The sequence below is a fragment of the Aythya fuligula genome, chromosome 21, assembly GCF_009819795.1.
Source record: "Aythya fuligula isolate bAytFul2 chromosome 21, bAytFul2.pri, whole genome shotgun sequence".
Lineage (NCBI taxonomy): Eukaryota > Metazoa > Chordata > Aves > Anseriformes > Anatidae > Aythya > Aythya fuligula.
Window position 1 is genome coordinate 3927642 of NC_045579.1, and position 18585 is coordinate 3946226.

At 40.4% G+C, this 18585-nt stretch overlaps 1 protein-coding gene across 9 annotated transcripts in view; it reads right to left on the reverse strand.

Moving 5' to 3' along the window:
* Positions 1–2512: 2512 nt before the first annotated feature.
* Positions 2513–18585, reverse strand: part of KIF1B (kinesin family member 1B) — a 94085-nt gene continuing 78012 nt past the window's right edge. For all 9 annotated transcript variants that reach the window (XM_032201589.1, XM_032201597.1, XM_032201594.1 and 6 more), the window contains 13 exons: positions 17068–17152; positions 16715–16820; positions 12401–12515; positions 11749–11882; positions 11193–11254; positions 10311–10456; positions 9727–9966; positions 9254–9325; positions 8550–8671; positions 7615–7764; positions 6931–7123; positions 6271–6389; positions 2513–5472 (listed from right to left, as the gene is read on the reverse strand). In XM_032201589.1, the coding sequence (XP_032057480.1) occupies positions 5430–5472; positions 6271–6389; positions 6931–7123; positions 7615–7764; positions 8550–8671; positions 9254–9325; positions 9727–9966; positions 10311–10456; positions 11193–11254; positions 11749–11882; positions 12401–12515; positions 16715–16820; positions 17068–17152 (1587 nt within the window). In that variant the 3' untranslated portion in view covers positions 2513–5429. The remainder of the gene's footprint in view (positions 5473–6270; positions 6390–6930; positions 7124–7614; positions 7765–8549; positions 8672–9253; positions 9326–9726; positions 9967–10310; positions 10457–11192; positions 11255–11748; positions 11883–12400; positions 12516–16714; positions 16821–17067; positions 17153–18585) is intronic.

The following is an 18585-nucleotide window of genomic DNA, read 5'->3' on the forward strand; positions in this document are numbered from 1 at the left end:
ATGGGCTGAGGGCTCGGGAGGGAGGGGAAGCTCCGCCCCTTAAAGGGCCAGGCCCCCGTTAAAGGGGCAGCGGGGCTGGGGGAGGGGACTGCTAAAATGGGGGGGAGTGAGGACCTAAGGCGTGGGGGCTGTGATCTTTTTCTCATTAAGGAGCAGTAATTAGCTAACCAAGCAGTAATTAGGTAACCACTGTTGGGAAATGGGCCCCAGCTACAGCCAGCACCTCAAACACTGGCCAGGAGGGGTCCCAGCCCAGGGGGTGCCACAGGAGAAGCAGCACCACAGCACAGCCGTGTTTTAAACACAGGGGTGAGCTCCCAGAAAGGACTGCCCAGGACAGCAACCCTGAGGAGGGGGCACTGAGTGGAAGAACATGACTGTCCGTATGCGACCACGCGTATTGTGACCGTCCCCAGAGCTGGGACCTCACAAGGGCGGCTTGATTTCACAAATTTCCTGTCATTCTTAGCAGTCACCCCCAGATAAATTTCAGCATTGGCAGCACTACTACCATGAGTACCACCTTATTTTATCTGTTAATCAAAAAACATTTTTGAAAGCATCTAAAAGCTACTTAGAAATGCTATGGAACATACCAAAGGGAAGAGGACATCTAAGGATAGGGACAGTCTCCCACCCTCCTGAAGAACGGGGTCAAATTTCTTTCCACGAGAGCATAAACTTGCTCAGGACAGATTTTTAAAACAAGAAACTAGTAATGAAATCCTAATAAAAGGAGCACACGTTATACCTGCTAATGCACTTGGTTGTACCTTTATTGTTTCACCTCGTTCACTAACAGTTCAGTGGTGCAAGGTTACCATACACAGTTAGATAATATCTGCATTGCACACCTAAGGCTATACAGCAAATGGATCAGAATTAGTACAAATACATGAACTATATTTACATTTTGTATACTCAAGCTCCAAACATCAGATATTTACAAAATAAAATATGAAAATGAAAATCTGAAATTAATGTACAGTGTTGCTGATGCACTCCTTCGCTGGGATGAAATCAGTTTGCAAAGACATTTGTTCAAGAAGGCCACTTATACAGTGTATACCTTGTATACCTTGTGTACAGAGAGGTTAAACAGGGACATGGGAACTGCAAGAAGAAAAAGGATGTGTTTCAGTGCAACAGCATGTCTAATGTCCAAAGTCAAGAACATTAATCAACTGCACGTGAAGTATGAACAAGCAGAGTGGAAAATTAAGAACTGATCCTGGGAAGTGCTGATCGTCCAAGACTCCCTCTGCTTCTACTCCTTGGATTCAGTGTGAGCAAGAGGTAGCTCAGTACTGCTCAGGATCGGGCCACAACTTGGCAACATTAAGAATTCAAGAGTTTTGACCTCCACACCCTCAGTTTTCTGAATACACGTCTGCTCCTGTTAATTTAAAAACTGTTCCAATTGACATTGGACACGACCATCTGGTTAGTGTTGGACTAGTTTAGATTTCAAATACTTAGAGCGCATAAATGGCCTTCTGAACAAAAAAATCTCAGTCCTGTTCTTGAACACCTGATGTTTTTAAACAAGGAAGCACAAAATTAATACATTCCTGCTACATACAGTATAGTTCAGACCACAGATTGGGGTTATTAACCACAATGGAGAGATGCAACACGCACGTCAGAGACCCATTCTGAAGTACATTCAGCAAACCGTTCCAGAGCAGCATTAGTATCCTTCCTTCGAGCAGCAGGTTAACAACTGCATGTTCAACAAAAACACCACCACAGTATAAACTAACACAAACTGAGGCTGTGTAAGTGTACCAGAAAGATGCAGAGGCAGTATTAGTTGATGGGAGAGTACCAATGGGTGTTATTCCAAAGCTAATCCTCTTTCTTATCTAAGGTGCAATTAATTACAGATGTATAAATATACAATACATTACATAAAATTAAATCCCTGTAAATTAGGTAATAAGCAGCAAAAGGTAAAGTCTTTGCTTTGAAATACCTTGCTAATCAGTAATAAGGACTATCACACACTGGCAAGAAAAAAAAAAACTTCTCAGTGGTTTGGAAATAATATTCCCTTCCCTTCTGCATCCCACAATAGAGGAATCTTCTTTTAAAAAGTACTTAAAGTGCATTTCTAAAATACAGTATAGGAGGTTCAGTTTAGTTTTAAAAATATCCAGGAAGCTCCATCAAACATCGCAGGGTTTTCATTGGACCAAAAGATAATTTTCTTCTCCCATTCACTGATGAACATAAAAAAACCCAAACTGTGGCACAGCTTCACTCCCAGCTCTCTCTAAGAAATGCCTATCAAGTTTGCTACGAGTGTTTATGCTGAATGGGCTGGCAGGCCCACAGCACGATGCCTTGCCTCTAGTGGCTGGTCCTGAGAGCTGTCTGACTCCAGGACATCATAAGCATAACCAAGAGAGGGTTTTTTAATGTCCAGAGAAGTCAGCTTAGCATATTTTTCCCTTCTAAACAGACATTTTTAAGTTGTCAGGCTAAATCAAAAAATCTTTGAAGTGAATGGAAATCAACTTTTTTTTTTTTTTTTTTTTTTTTTTTGGCTTTGCTCTCCTTTAGAACATTTGGATTTCAGTCATCCAGTTTTAAGCAGGGAAACCAATGTCTCAGTACATACTGAAAAACTGTGCCTTCATGTCAGACACAGTAATAGTAATGCCCACTTGAACTTCACGTGAAAATTGATTTTGTCATAGATTATGCAGCTTTAAGAGGTACTGATGTTTAAAAATAGCATCTTGTTCTTCTGATGACCTGTTATCCATACAGACATCAAGTCATCAGAAGCTGCTTGGAGTCTTTAGATATAAGACACTTATGCAACACAGCTGTAACATTTCCAGCTCTGTATAAAGTAAGCATCCATCTCTTCCTGTTTTCAAAGGAAGATCCCTTAATCGTGTTTTTATCTAATGCTTATTTCTCCTTGTTTCTTTTTCTGGTTTATCCAAAGCAAAGACTTAGCAAACTAGCTTTCTTCTAGTATAAAAAAGAAAAGATAAAAATTAAAATTTTTATCTCTCAGTGCGTCACGTAATACCACCACTTAAATTGCTAGCCCTCCTCAGACTGGTTCCACTTTTATTATATACAGTGGTGGTGGTGGCAGCAACAACTTAGTGCTTAAAATTAACCTAATTCATTCTTAAAACATCTTGACATCGGCTTAGCTCCAGCCTGGGGAGCCCACTCCCAGCTCTAGTGGTCTTACTTATCCACACACTGGAAGTGCATAGCGCCCATTGCATAACAAAGAACTACCATCACTGTATTAAGAGTCACATACAATTAAACAAGACAAAAACAGAAGGAAAAAAAAAACAACTATTATGCTCCTGGGTCCCCAGGACATACACTCAACTCTGGGTTCCAGTTCTGAAATAAATCTGAGGTCCATAGGAGACAAGATGAGCACATGATTTAGCTTGAGTACTATCTTGAAATACATAAGGATATGTCCTAGCAAGTGTCAGACTCCATCTCCCTGCTCCTTTTTCCAACCATCCTTTTAAGAGGTCCCATTATGCATTGCACTTCATCAAATGAAAAACTCATAAAGCTAAAAAAAAAAAAAAAAAAAAAAAAAAGTGCTGAGCTGATGACAGTCCCACATATACTTTTGGCCACAGAACTTCCAAGGCATCGTGAGACCTGGTGATGAGTGACCTGAATCAAAATGACCTTCCTGAGCTGGAGTCACAGAACTGTTTTTTTGTTTGTTTGTTTTTCCCTAGATGTGCCTACTGTAATGGTGGAACAAAACCCTTTTATCTCTCCCCAAGAGACAGGAACCTCAGGATGAAATTCCTGCACGTTCCCCCAGGATCACAGCTAGCCCTATCAGTGCCCAAGGTAAGTCAAGAAAGTACAGCGTAGCAGTCAAACACAGTAAAAGAAAACAAAGAAAAGCCCCCAACCTCCCTGAAAACCTAACTAAGAAAGATGAGCTCACTTCTCAGGAAGGAAACTCATTTTGCCTTTCTTTCTTGGGGCAAGGAGCAAAGCTTTGCCCACAAGGAGAACTTCCATTGTAGGTCAAGAACTACCGCCACGCAGCTGATCTCCAAGAAGCCAGATGTTACACCCCACTGACCAGGACCAGAATCTACTTGATCCGTCCTCCAGGAAGGATTATTTCTGAAATTAAAAGTAAGTGGGGAGGGGGGTTAGCTGATGAGAATTGCAGCAGGTAGATTAGAGACATTCAACAGTTATTCCAAACGGAAGTGAAAGTGTCCTGCTGTTCCCTGAAGAATACTGCAAGTGCAAGGTCTAGAAAGCATTTTGTAGGCAGAGGGTACTTTGCCCCATGGACAGACAGGGTGTCAGCTGAAGATTACAGGTAGGGGTGTGCATGCATAAAGCAGGCATTTCAGAATAATGCCAAAGAACTGTCTTTCTTAGCAAACCAATTACAAGTGGCAATCTCTTCCAGGAGAGGTGAGGACTGCCGCTACGCTAACTCCAAAGTCAGAGCTAAAAGCAGAAAGGGGAGATATTGCCCTCCTGTGGTGATCTCCTGAAAACGCTACAGGGAATGACCACACTGGTTCCTCACCTTCAACACTCTTCACCTGTGTAAAATCTGAGGCTGAGCACCTAAAACTTTAGAGAATATATCTAATATTTCAGCGATGCCATTTATTTTTCCCCCAGTTCTGTCTGCTCAGCTCACAGACAAGTATTGTTAATGTTTCCGGGGAAGAGTTAAAGCCAAGCACTGCTCACCTGCACCCCCACATCAAAAGTTTAAAGGTAGATCACTGCAGCCAGCCCCTCTTGATTTGTTCCCTACCTCTTTCCAGTTTATGTCTTAGTCTGTTGGATCTGGGGAACTCAAAAACTTGCACCAAGTCCAAAATCCAGTCTGCCCAGATAGGTTTATCCAACATCAGCTTTCAACAGAGTTTAAATCGGAGGCTGGATCCAGAAAGCCTGAGGAGCTATTGCAGTTCCTGGCCGGGTATTGTCTACATAGAAGGGATAATCTTGCCCTGGCATTAGCACTTTGCCCTGAGGGAACCGATGACTATTGCCAAGTCACAAATTGAATGAAAAACCTGCAGTGCTCCAGACAGACAACAATGGACAGTGGGACAGACACCAAAAGGTCAGTTGGAATGGGAAAACAATTGTTGTAAGATTTTTTTTTCTTTTTTTAGAGTCGTGCATAATCACTTTTTTTTTTTCTTTTCCCTTTTGTTTGGCCACATGCTACCAGTAGGATTCTCCGCACAAGTGAAAAAGAAACAAGGTAGTGTTAGAATATCTAGAAAATGTGATGGAGTTGGGAAGGTAGGGGATGTTAAGCCACAGGATTACATACAAGAGAAACTGTCAAGAATCACAAAGAGAAAATGAGAGGTAACACTTTATCTATCAGAAGGCGAGTTAGGGAGAACAGATGAGAACATTACATGGACTCAGTACTTCAGCTGGCCCGTGCGTCTTCGAGCCAGTTTTGACCTGCACAAGAAAGAAGTAAAAAAGCATTTGTTGAATTCTGAAAGTTTATTTTTCTTCCCTCCCCAGACTTCCTCCGTTTTTTTAGTATCTTTTCATATAGTCCTTGCTTACTTCACACATTTAGAAAGGAAAACATATCAAGGGCTATAATCTGAAAGACATCTCATTCTTCTGCTGTGCTCCTTTGGAAGGATGACTGGTTCTTTTAAAGGACTGCACTGTTAAGAAACATTTGACACTACAGCAATAGCTTAGTTTCTAATTCTGTCTTTCTTTTTTACTGACATTAAAAGGTACAGTAGTGAGACCTCTCCAGCAAGCAGGGGATGTCTGTGACTTGTATTAAAGAGAAGGCTTCTGGAGAAGGTCAAAAAAGGAAGGAAACAAGATTTTCTGCTTTAGTCCACAATAAAGAGAATGAAAAAGCAGTCCAGAACCATCTGCACATAGATACTAAGAAATTTTATAATTTTGTAAAATAACAAGGACCTTGAAAGACATTTTGTGGCTTCCAAATGCTTCATTGCATGATGCATACCACACATATCTAAACTGTATACACATGTTTAGAGTGTCACAAACCAAAGCAACAGCCACTGCATATCTTGAAATATAGGACTTTTTTTTTTTTTGTTGTTGTTGTTGTTGTTGCCCACCCCCCTGGCTCCCCTTCAGGCAAACCATTACGTCAAATTCTTCATAACATGATTAAATTCTGTGATGAACTATCTGCTTACTTTATGACTTTCTCACTGTCTTTATGCTCTGCAGCCGGTCTGCTCAGGAACTGCCTCTTACCTTATCGTGCCAGCAAGAAGTGGGTTGAAGGCGTATAACCAGTCATTCATGTCTTTGTCATTGATGGCCTGGAGCAGGACCCCACGATGCTTTGTGCACACGCCAAAGGTGTTGGGTGTCTGGAATATTGAGGACAATTTAAAATAACTAAGTCTACAGTCACAGAATTTGATGCATAATCCCTCCCTCAGGAAGGATGTGCTACGTCCAACCTCTAAAAAGATCTAAGGTCTTTCCGTTAAGTTTCACTGGTCATTTCCAGGATGTTACTAGTCAGACAAATGGAACATCACCTCCAAAATACAGTTTTAATTCAAGCAAGAGTGTGGACTTTAAGGGCAGCTAAGATGGACAAGTAAAGCAAGTTTGATTCTTTGCAGAATGCTTGCATGTGGGTTTTTTAAAAACAAAACAATAAATAGGGTCATTGGAGCAATACTTGCTCATTGAAAGCAAACACAATCCAGCACAGCAGTTAGTTTCAGTCTCCTGTAGAACTACATCCAAATCACAAGAAACCTTGAACAAATTGGGAACACTGTGAGCAGAGCCACCAGATACCAGATAAATCTCCAAACAAATGCATGTCCATCAGACCAGGGATGACACAGGATGTTACAGATGCACTACTACCTGTAATGTTCCTGCTCTGAGACTCACCTTTACCATTGCCTGCTGATCCTCACTGTATTCCACCTGAGCTGTGGATAAGTTTATGATCCCTCTTTCCACAGGATCTTTGTCACTGTTGTAAATAAAAACATAGGGACGGCGGACCACCACAAAGTGCTTGGCCCAAGAGCTGGAGAGTGGTTCCTTGAAGTGGAGGTATCCTTTCTTTGAGACCACAGAGCTGGAAAAACAAAAAAAAACACAGATAAATATCAATACATTTTCCCCTAAAAAAAAGGCAGCTACTGAGTACTCCTATTAACTACTAAGCACTGTACAGAACTTGGTCCTTAGTATGTTTTGTCTGCAACAACATCAGCAAGCTCAATTTTGTCTTCAATAACTACGTAAAAAGTCTCACAGGAAAAAGGAACCACAAAGATCTCTGCTTCTGTGACTTTTAGCCATGGCTTTGATAGTAAAAACCTTTACGTATAACTAACTAGAATTCATTAAATAGATGCAGGGATATATAGATGCAGGAATACTGCAGAGATCAAATATTGACACAACTCTCACCAGTCCAGTTTCCAGCCTACATCACTGACCATGTGTAGTTCTGCTATCACCTGTTTAATTTACCTTCCTCAAATGGGGAAAGGAAACTAGAACTCTCAGAAACCCTTGTGATAGGGCTCAAGAAGCCATGACGACACTACAGTAGAAACATACCCTGGTCTGATTTCCTCAATATCAGGAACAAGATTTAGGAATTCATTCTTTCCAGCTCTGGCAAGATAGGAACTTTCTACTGCAGGAATTATCTGGAACTGTTCCATCTCATGACAGGGACTGGAGGCACGAGAATTTGCTTCTGGAGTCCTTTAAAAAAATGGAGAGAGAAAAATAAATCAGAACAAAAGAACTGAATGTGGCAGCTGAATTTAAAGTGCACCTACAATCTAGGCTGTTTTATAAGTTTAATCCTCCAGTACAAGGTTTTGTATAATACTGGGAGCCATTTGTACAATATTAAAGATCATTTCCCTCAAAATCTTTGAATAAAACTGGAAGCTCTGTTGTAAGGAGATAAACAGTAACTGCTAGTAAGTTGTTTCCCACTACTTCTCTCATTTCTCTTGCCAAATACGTCACAACACAGAAACATTTCTTACTACGGAGTACTCCTCTCAAGGATGTTAAACAGTGAAAGTACAAATTATATCTTTCACTAAGTAGTTATTCCTGATTTCATCCAGTTCATTCCTAATTTCATATCTTCTACAGATACAGCTGAGAAAAATAAAAACAAATGAAGACATTATTTGCTAAACTAGTTTATTCTGGGTTGTTGTTTGTAGGGCTTTTAAAGAGACACCTGAAAAAAACAACTTAGGGACTCTTGCTTGCTAAAGAAGCACTGGGCCCTAGAACAACACACACAGATCGTTTTTTCAGCACATGGGATAAAAAAACTGAAAACTACAAAACAAGGGGAAAAATAATTGTGCGGAGTGACTGGAAAAGATAAGGAGAAGGTCTACATAAAGAAAATACTACTGAAAATACAGAAAAAGAAGGGGAAAATTCAGAAAACATAGCAAAGATAGCCTTAAACGCACTATATAAACTAAGAATTATTTTTCCTATTCATATCCTAAACTTACTTCTGATCAATTGAATTGCATCTTGAATCCACCAGCGAAGGACAGGTAGATGAAGGTGTGAGGGTAGCACTGCTGAAGCTTGACACTGATGGGTCCCGCCCAATCGGAGAAATATCAGACAACTACAAGGACAAATACACACAAAATATTGGAGTTTTTTTTTTGTATTCAGTCCTGGCTAGAATGTGACAATTCTACATGCAGAAGGCTCAGATAACAGAAAAGTATTTCTATCAATTGTTTCCCTACTCAGTTTTACAATTTTTGCCTATCTGTGGGTGAAAATACAATGGCAGTTCTGTGCATGCAGCTTGTTATTAATGTCCTACACTCCTGAGTATTCACACCTTAATTTCCTCAACAGAATATTAGATTATCTGGTTTGCCAAGTAGTGTTACCCACGCCTACTGTCAGTATTTTTAAGACCTGATTTATCTTTTTGCATAGGGGAAGTGAATAACGAGAACCTCCAGTCTGCTGTTAAACTAGAACCTACAACATTGTCCAAGTTCATATAATTTCTAATTCCTTCAGTAGTCTTTGGAACCTGATGCTGAATAGTCAAATGCTTCCAACAGACTGAAATTAAAGATAATTAATACAAAGTGTTTTGTCTCTTCATAGTATCAACAGATTCCATGAACTACAAATATATTGTTATTGTACTACAAATACAATGCATTGTATCAGATGAATTCTTTACCTTACAATCACTGATGCTGTTGTACACCTGGTTAAATTCCCGATTGAAAGTGTGAGTAAGAAGCTGCAGACACTGAGAGGAAAAGAAGAAACAAAGAAAAGGATTTTACTTTAAGATTTTTAGGGAAATTAGAACAGAAGGCAATTAGCCAAACATACTTGGCAGCTCATGAAAGAATATGCAAATTCTAAACTGCTGTGAAAAAAATAGAAGAGGGGAATAACCACTTCCCTTAATTAAATTTTGAAGTTTCATTTACAGAACAACTAAGGAAGAGGGATGAGATGCAGCCATAACCACATAAACATGGTCACCTGCGCTGGCTGGTGAGAATGGCTGATTTTGCTGTAGAGCTTATTAAAGCGAAACTCGTGCAACACTGGGTATTCACCACTTTACGTGACAAGCTCATCATTAATCCATAATCAGTTGACAACTCAATTTAGACCCACACTGCTTCTCTTATGTTATACCTTGGTGGCCAGCTCTTTCTCCCGATCCACCAGGCTCTCAATATCTGTGGAGTCATAGCCACTGCTCTCACTGGGCGTCACAGCACTCTCAAATGTTGTGGTAGAAATCTGGGAGGAAATGCTAGTGGAGGTGCTGAGGGTTCCACTGCTCAGACTGGGAGACAACGAGTCACTCAGAGACTTGGGGATGCTGTCACCAAGCTTTTCACGGAGTAGAAGGAAGTGCCGTGTTTTTTCCACCTAGTAAGGAAAGAAAGCATTATCATCTGCTCCACGGTGTTCTGTAGTTGACAAGCACTTCATTCTGAGGCATTCTCATAAAATTCATACAAGTAAACACGTGGCTCCAACAATAATCTCCTATGGCACTAAGTTAAATTTAACTTTGTTGAGCATAGCAAGATTTCCAACTGAACATTGTATGCAGCAGCTATCCACATTCTATCCTCTCTGTTGGAGAACTTACTTAAATCTCAGCTCCCATTTGGGAACCTGTTCAGCTCAGAAGGTTAGGCAGTAGCCACACTAAAGGCAACCTCAAACATACAGTTGTCTTTTTGCTTTCACTTCCTGTAGCTACTTACCTCATGCAGCAGTTCCAGTTTCTCCAATTCCCACTGATGCTCTAGAATGAGACTGTCACCGCGGGGCCTCCAACCTGCCAGGTTCTCTTCTCCACGCACATATGCCACAGATGTATCTAGGACTTTCCTCCTCCTCCTCTGCATTCCTGAGCAGTCAAAAAATAGCATAATACATGTTAAAAACAGCCAGGAGGGAAACCAACAAGAAACACTTATCAATTAGCAATCTGCAAAGAAACAACACTTCCGCTGTTTGGCTGGAATACAAAGCAACAAATTCTTTAACAAAAATCACACATCCTAAAGAGGTTTCATTTAGTTCAGCTTTGTTTCATTCGGGTATTTTCTATTCACTGCCATTGAACACAAATTCCTGGTCAGTCTAATTCAATATAAGAGCTTTGATTCCTAGGTACTAGAGGAAAACAGACTGATTCAACTCGAACTACATTCCTTCCAAGTTATCAAGCTAGCCTCAAGTGTCAGCAATATCTAAAATGTGGTCTTCAAAAGACCACACAAAAATTCTATCATTGCAAAACCAAGTCCCAGCTGTCTTAGTTACAATGAGCAATGTATTTATGCCCCATAAATCTATGACACAAGAACATGATAAGTTTTGTGTTACTGGGAATGTCAGGAAAACAGGAATTTTTCTGCAAATCCTTGGTTCATCAATGATAAGCACAGACACAGGTCAAATGTAAAAGCCTGCATAAGTTTTTATTTTTAAATGAAGTAGCAATGTTTCGTTGCTCCTACAAAATGTAGGAAACTGCTCCCCATCAAGACAGAAGTATTTACTCCATCTTGTCTAGGAAATTTTCTGCAGTATCTCAGTTTACAGCATCTTTAATGCATTCACACTTGGTGACTGCTTACCTGGACTTCCTGTGTCTGCCATTTTGCACAAACTTAGCTCATAGATCCCAGTTACTCGATTGCTGCTCATAAGAAGCCAGAGGGGAAAAAAAGGAAGAAAATTATCTTCAGAGATAAAGTACATTAGCTTTAGTTTTGTGGTCCCCAAATTAGAAGTACAGTTCCTAGTAGAACTACATCTGAATTCTAATCTTGACATAAAATAGCCATGCACTGCAAGATCTCTAAAAATGGCATTTCCCTCAAGGTGTTTTTTTCTCCATTAAAAGCTGCTGCTGCAGCAGCAGCTTTCAGCTTGGCATCCAGGTCAACTACAAGCAGGCTTGAAAAATAGATCTCTAGTCCTGGCTGTTCAGACAGAAGACCAAAAAAGGGGTCATTAAAGAGATAAACTATGAGTTTCACTGACATGCAAGCAAGACAAAATGTTCAAAACCAGACTGGAGATCTATAACTAGGTAAACTTTCAAGGAAGAAAAAAAAACTAATCTATGTTCTCCCCATGCCCTCCCCAAGACATCAAACATCAGATACCAAAACCACCAACTGAACTTACGAATCTGGAGATTTGGAGTAGCCACTGCCAAAAAGATTGCGCAGCGATCGTGGCGGGGAGATCTTGGCATCTCGTGAGTAAAAGACCATGCAAACATCCTTTGTTATAACAGCAGGTTGAATGCAGTGATCAAGCTAAGAGAAAAAACAGTAAAGAGTGACTGCCTGAAGACATTTATGCCACGTTATTTACCTTCCCTCTTTTAGTAGGACAGCTTTTTAGAATCTGTTCTTCTTTGGGTCTTTGGTGGGCTTTTTGGTATGTGTTTGTGAAAGACAATTGTTAAATGCATCTCGTGAGTAAAACAGTGGCACCACACAGAACAACAGTGTATCACACACAAAGCCAAGAGTTAACCCAGTGTCTGCAACACTGGTAGGACTTGTATTACAATATTCACCAATTTCAAGGGGTTTTCAGATAGATAAAACGAGGCACAGAAAGGTAAGGATATCACCAGTTTCACTTCAAATTTGTTGTGTTAACTGCGAATAAGTTTTTCTACCCTGTTCTCAGAAAATTAATAGACTTTCACTGCCTTCAGGGTGTGAAAATCCCTTAGTCCAGTAGGTGTCTGTCTCAGGTACACAGTCTGCTGTCTTCAGTAGTTCTGTTGGAGTCACAAGTACAAAAAACAACACAGGATTCTAACCTCCAGGTAAGCAGAAAGGGTCATATATATCTTCTCTCCATACGGTGTCACTCGATTGAGGAGAAGGGAATTATGCAAGGAGCTATCCCAAACTGCTTCAAACCGATAGAAAGTCCTGGAAAAAAGTACAACAAAAGCTCAACAGTTGGTTCCTCTGCAAGCTTCTCATCGGTCAGTGCAAAGCACTTCTTCCTTGATATCACCCAGTATGATTGCTATGGACCACAGTGGCTTGCATTACTAATTAGAGAGTTATCTCTTCTCTCCCAAGATTACTTCTACTGAAAAGAGTCTGGCACAAGAAACTACTGCCTGTTTTTTAAAAAAAAGACTCATATGAAAGAGAAAAGGAACACAGAGGAGAACAAAAGCTATCATAACACCACAGGGAAAACAGCACTAATAGACAGTGTTTCTAAAACAGAGCTTCTCTCTAATGCTTTAGGTACAATTCAGCCCAGATGAACCTTCTTTTTATTATATTTATTTTAAAAAACCTCATTCTACACCATATTCTAGGGCTGGCATTTAGCAACAGAAGAGATCCCTTTAATAGCTATTCATATAAAAACAATAGCTTCTGACAGCAGATCAGAATGATTGATAGGTACGGGTAAATCCTGTATATTCAAGTCATAAAGATTTCTTACTAATTCCCTACTAGCTTCAAGTGAAAACTTGCAGACCTAACACAAGCTTTTGTAAGAAATTTCTTCAGTTTGGTATACAGAAAGAAAGGAGCTAAAGCCTCCCTCAGTTCTACCTCAGCAGTCAGGAATGTCCATCTGTTCAAATAAAAAGTGAGAGGGAGCATCACACAAAGCACATCTAAGCCATCATGTCTGTAGTCAGAATTATAGTATTACCTCTCTAACAGGCGGTTAGGGAAACAAGCTCTCTCCTTCCTCACAAGTAAAGACCTGATTTCACGTATGTTCCTTTGGAAAAGAGTCCTGTACCCTTGTCATTCAGGGATACAGCACGCTTTTCAGGTGTTTACACTAGTAGAAAAAAGGAGGCACTAATTCTTCATCACCTCCATATGATTTCCCTTCCAAACTCCCTTGCCATTCAGGTTTTCCATCCCATTTTGAATATAAATGAAACAGTACTTAAAGTAAGGAAGCGCTTCATGTACATTTAAAAACAAAACAAGTTACATATCTAAAGAGCTTCTGTGCTAATACTCAAGGCCAGCTCAGTACAATACAAAATGAAACCCAAGACAAATGACAAAAAGCAGTTCAGGGATGGAACAACCTAAAAGCACACACATCAGAAATGAGTTCTGACCTCAAGGAGTTCCCAAAATCCTATTTTCCTAACACTGGTTCCACTATTTCAAGCTAATAAATACACTGAGACACCATGAACTGTGCAGTCTAGTAATATAATTTGAGACTATTACTAAACACTGCTTGCAGCATGTGTTTTAGTGTTTGAAGTAATATCTAAATTGCTTCTATTAAAAATGCTCCACAGAAACACATTCCAAAGGCTAAGTAATAGGAAACTTGAAAAGCCCTATAATGTAATAATCCCCACTTGAGTTAGATTAGGCAAACAACACAGGTTGTCTTCTAACCCTTTGCAAATCTGTGTGTAGTGCTCATGATTTTAGCTTTCATCATAGCTTAATTCTGAAAGCAATTTTTAAAAACCATTTAAGCAGGCTCCAGATCTACATTCTGGGTGGAAGAGAAGCCTGGTTCTCCAGAGATGGCAAAGCCAGGGTACCCAGCCCCTGAGCCAGCTCTGCACTTTGGGCTGAACACAGCTTCTCATGAAGAGAGAACACGTGCGTAAACGTTCAACAGTGAGAACAAAAGGCTCCTCTAAGCAAAATGGTGCTTTTTGGATCAACACCAAGTCGAAGGCAAACACAGCTTTGAGACGGTTCCTCTACTGGAGTTTGTCTAGCCAGGAAGTTAAATATACACAGGCCTGCCTGTCCAAACCAGAACTTACTAGAATAGCTAGAGAGGGAGACAAAAAAGCAGCAGTGAACAAACCTCTTTCAGTATAGCAAACAATGCAAGGAGGAAAATGGAGTACTGAACAAAGCACAGAAAACAGGAGAAGCAGGTTAAGGGCACACATGTACAGTTAAAACTGATTTTTAAATGTTTTTTAGTGTTAGTGAAAAGTGGTTAATTGAAAGCACTGAAAACTTAAGCCTTCTCTTTTTCAAACAGGCAGAACAGAGAAAGCAGAGAGCAAATTGTCCCAGGCTGTGCAGCCAGCATGCTTGGCTGTGATCCACAGGAAAACCTGGAAGGTGAAAGAGGAATCCAGTCGGAGCAGCTACTAAACGCCTTGCTTCCCTGCCAACTGGTAAAGTGAGTACAGCCACCACACGGTTAAACTTCCGATGCAAATCCAGCCCAAGAAGGGAGGCTGAATGCCAGTCACATGGCAGCCACAGCTTTTTGTTCAGGGCAATTGCAAGCTGGAATTTCAAGTAACTTAATCATTCAGTCCTTGCCTTGGTACTTCCACCATGGCAAACATTACAGAGTCAGAGACTGCGAGAAATTCCAAATCTAGTTCCGATACAGAACAAAGGAAGAAAATAGCAAAGACTATGAATAGGAACTACACTCAGATGGCACATTCTGAGGATCAGAAAGACTGAATGAGGGAAGCTATCTGTTGCATGTGAAGGAAAACTTATTCTCACATGTTCTCTGCTGAATTTTACCTGACAAGGCAGGAGATCTACTACTTCTAGAAGAGCTAAGAGGCGTGCTAACAAAATTCAGTAAAAGCTACAAGGGAAATGGCAGCAATAGAAGTGGGACATAAAGCATTCTATTTTCAAGAATCTTTATGTGCAGAGGAAGCAAACAGAAAATACCTAGGCATATCCTTATCAAGAAAGAGCCTGTAAAAACACAGAAAGAGCTTCAGTTAGTGCAGCCAAAAGCAGAACAAAGCAGCAACAGCTGAGAGGAACAGAACAAACAGACAAAGAAAAACACCACCACAACCACAAAACAAGTCTGCAGACGACAGGCAAACATAAGACATCCCTGATCAGAGCTTCAGTCCCACTCCACACACCCGTCCCTCAACTTGAACTTCGGCATTTTGGTAAGAGACTGTCAACGGCTTCACTTCGCTCACCCTCATCCTTCATGCAAGCAGCCCTCCCAGCAGAAAACTACAGAGCTGCAGGAATTTATTGAAACAGCAGGCATCCAGAAGGTATAGGACTTCCCAACTACCTAACAGCATCAGACTGGAAACCAGCACCAATCCCCTGAAGTTCCAGTGCTACTGAACCATTAGTTCAAAAACACTAGAAGTAAAACGTCAACATTGTGTGGGAGGCAAGGAGTAGCTGCTGAAAATACCATCAGCATGTGTGTTTACAGACACTAGGTGGCAGGAAGACATTCAGTTAGTAGGAGCAGCATCCTGAATCCTCCTCTAATATTGCAGTGATATTTTGAAGCCCAAGCCTCTAAAGGAGAAGGAAGTTAGAAGCCATTTCAGAGCCGAGAAGGACACCGCCTCCAGAATTAAGCAGTTGCAGACCCAAAACAGCCCTGCTCCCCTCTGGGAACACACGGAGTTCAATTTCAGAGATATTCCTGCTTTGCACCAGCTAAACAGAGCCACGAAGTGGTCAAGTGACTTGGCTGATGTCAGAGCAGGGGGAGGCTCTGCTGGCAATGCAGAACTCTGCCTCGCTGCCCTTTGTTGCAGACACTGAAGCAGAACAATGCAGTCTGACTGATCTTCGCAGCAATGCACCCTAATGAGGAGACACATGCAGCCAGAAACCTCTCAGAGAGGGGCCCTGCTGTTGCCCCAGCGATTGCAGTTACACAGAACAGACATCTCCTTATCAGAATTAGCGTCAGCTTGTGATATATCTGTATAAATCCACAACTTATGACATTTAATTTACAAAGTATGCTCTTGCTTAAACTGTCACATGCTTGTTACAGGAATAATACGGGTATGTACACATCCATAAATATATCCCCGTGATATGGCCCTTCTGCTTCAATGCTTTATTCTCAAAACAAACCTTGACGTCAGTTTAAAATTTCTGTCTTCAGTTCTTAGTCTCCCACAAACCATGCCTTTCCTTCCTCCCTTTACAATCCTCACAAATGGGAAGTCATCCAAAATCTTCCATGCAGTTCAACGGACCAGCTTTATCAAGAAACTATGGCACCCCTCATTCTCTGTATGCCCCTCTCCATGGAATTCTACATTTGATTATGAGCAACACTGCTAGCTTTCCAAACACCCTGTCAATACCTCATTCTGCTAAAAAGAGTAGCCATTGTATTCACTTACCTACTGGAGCTGTGAGATGACTTCAGGTATTTTGCAGAGATAATATTTAAAGACAGAATAGCATCCACAGCAGCTTCATCTACCTCTGCTTTGTTTCTTATACGTCCTGATAGGGGTAGAAGGAAGGAAATCAATAAAATCTTGAAATACAAAATTTATTTTCCAAATATCATTTCAGACTACACGATTAAACAAGCAGCTACAAGTAGAAATGGTAAAACTTCAGTTTTTCCTCTAGGTAATTTTCAAAACCTAACTCCTCCCACAGCCAATACTCACAAAGACAGCAGAATAAACTGTAAAGAGACATTTCCATTCCTCATGCAGAAACACACAAAACAGAATACACTCACCAACAACCAGCTCTCGTACATCTTTCCAGTGCAACTCGTTGCCCTTCTCATGGATAATAGTGACTGTGATTCTACGCTGGATTCCCTGGTAGAGTTCAAAACCAAGAATTTATACTGGGGAAGTATTTCCACCCCCCACACACTATCATCATCTATTTTGCACTTATTCAATAAATATGGAGCAAATAATCATTTAAATTATCCTGTAACTGTGAACAAAAACCTTTGTGTGTCTGGACCCTAAAATTAATCTACCAGAGGAACAGTATGTTCTCATAAGTAACAAATTACACTTCTTGCCTCTACTCCACAAAGACAAAGGCTTTTCACCTAAAATAGCCCTGAAATCATTGGCACGATACATACAGTCCCTGGGGTATAGCAGACTCAACTACAAAAACATTAAGCAGATATTCAGATAATGTATGCTTAAGCACTTCTAAGTATATACAACAAAATAAAAGGTACATATAGCAAAAGAATTATATGTACTGAAGAAATGTAAGAAAAGTTACTACAAACCAGCAACTATTCATGCAGATATACTCCCTCTTTTTCACATCCATCTATATATAGTCAAAATACAAAAAATACTCTGCAACAGCTAGAAAGGAGGTAGAGTAGTACAACAGAAATAAAGACCACATCTGAACAAGAAAAGATCCCCAGGTGTTGGTCTCAATAATTTCTGCTCTTCCAAGCAAAGGTGTCAATTACCCAGAAAGAAAGTGCTGCATGCATAGCTGCTTCAAAAGAAGTTGAAAGATGTTTGCCTGTATTGTGGATTTACATTAGTAATGGGATTACAGAGGATAGAATTACTCTGGTTTGGACTGGAAGTAACTGATGAGGACACTGGTAAATCCAGAAGTAACACCTGTTCCTTTTTTTTTTTGTTGGTGGTGTTTGTTTTATTAAGGAAATAATTGGAATATGACCATTATTCCCAAGGTACAAGAGTTGTTCCTATCCTTGTAAGAAAAAGAGGAAATGCATGTCACCAGCAAAGTCCTTGAAAAGGAACTGGGAATTTGAGAGTAGAGAAAAAATATAAACGGTATTTAACCAGGATTATCTTTAGAATATGGCTAAAGACAAATTATTATTAAGGATTATTACAGTAGCATTTTTGATTAACTACAAAGATTTGAAGTGCACAGAGGCAGTCATTGAACAGAATCATCTTATAGCCAGCCACATGTAGTGAGAAAGAACCAAGTTGAAATAACAAAGTTAAGTCCACATGCTCCTCCATTGATCCTGGTACAGAAATCAGAGAATGTGAGGGGCACAAATTTGGTCTCAAGGGTTCCTGCTTTTCAAAAGGCTTTCATCTTTTATGATTGAGACACACTGATAAGCAGAGGAAACAGCAATATACCAGGGGCCAAACATATTCTCCACATAGCTCAGAGCTAACAGACTAAATACAGACTGAAAGATGACTGACCCTACAGCTATCATTAGACAGCTGTGTGGGAAAGGACAGGACATGAGATGCAAAATCCCATCATTAGC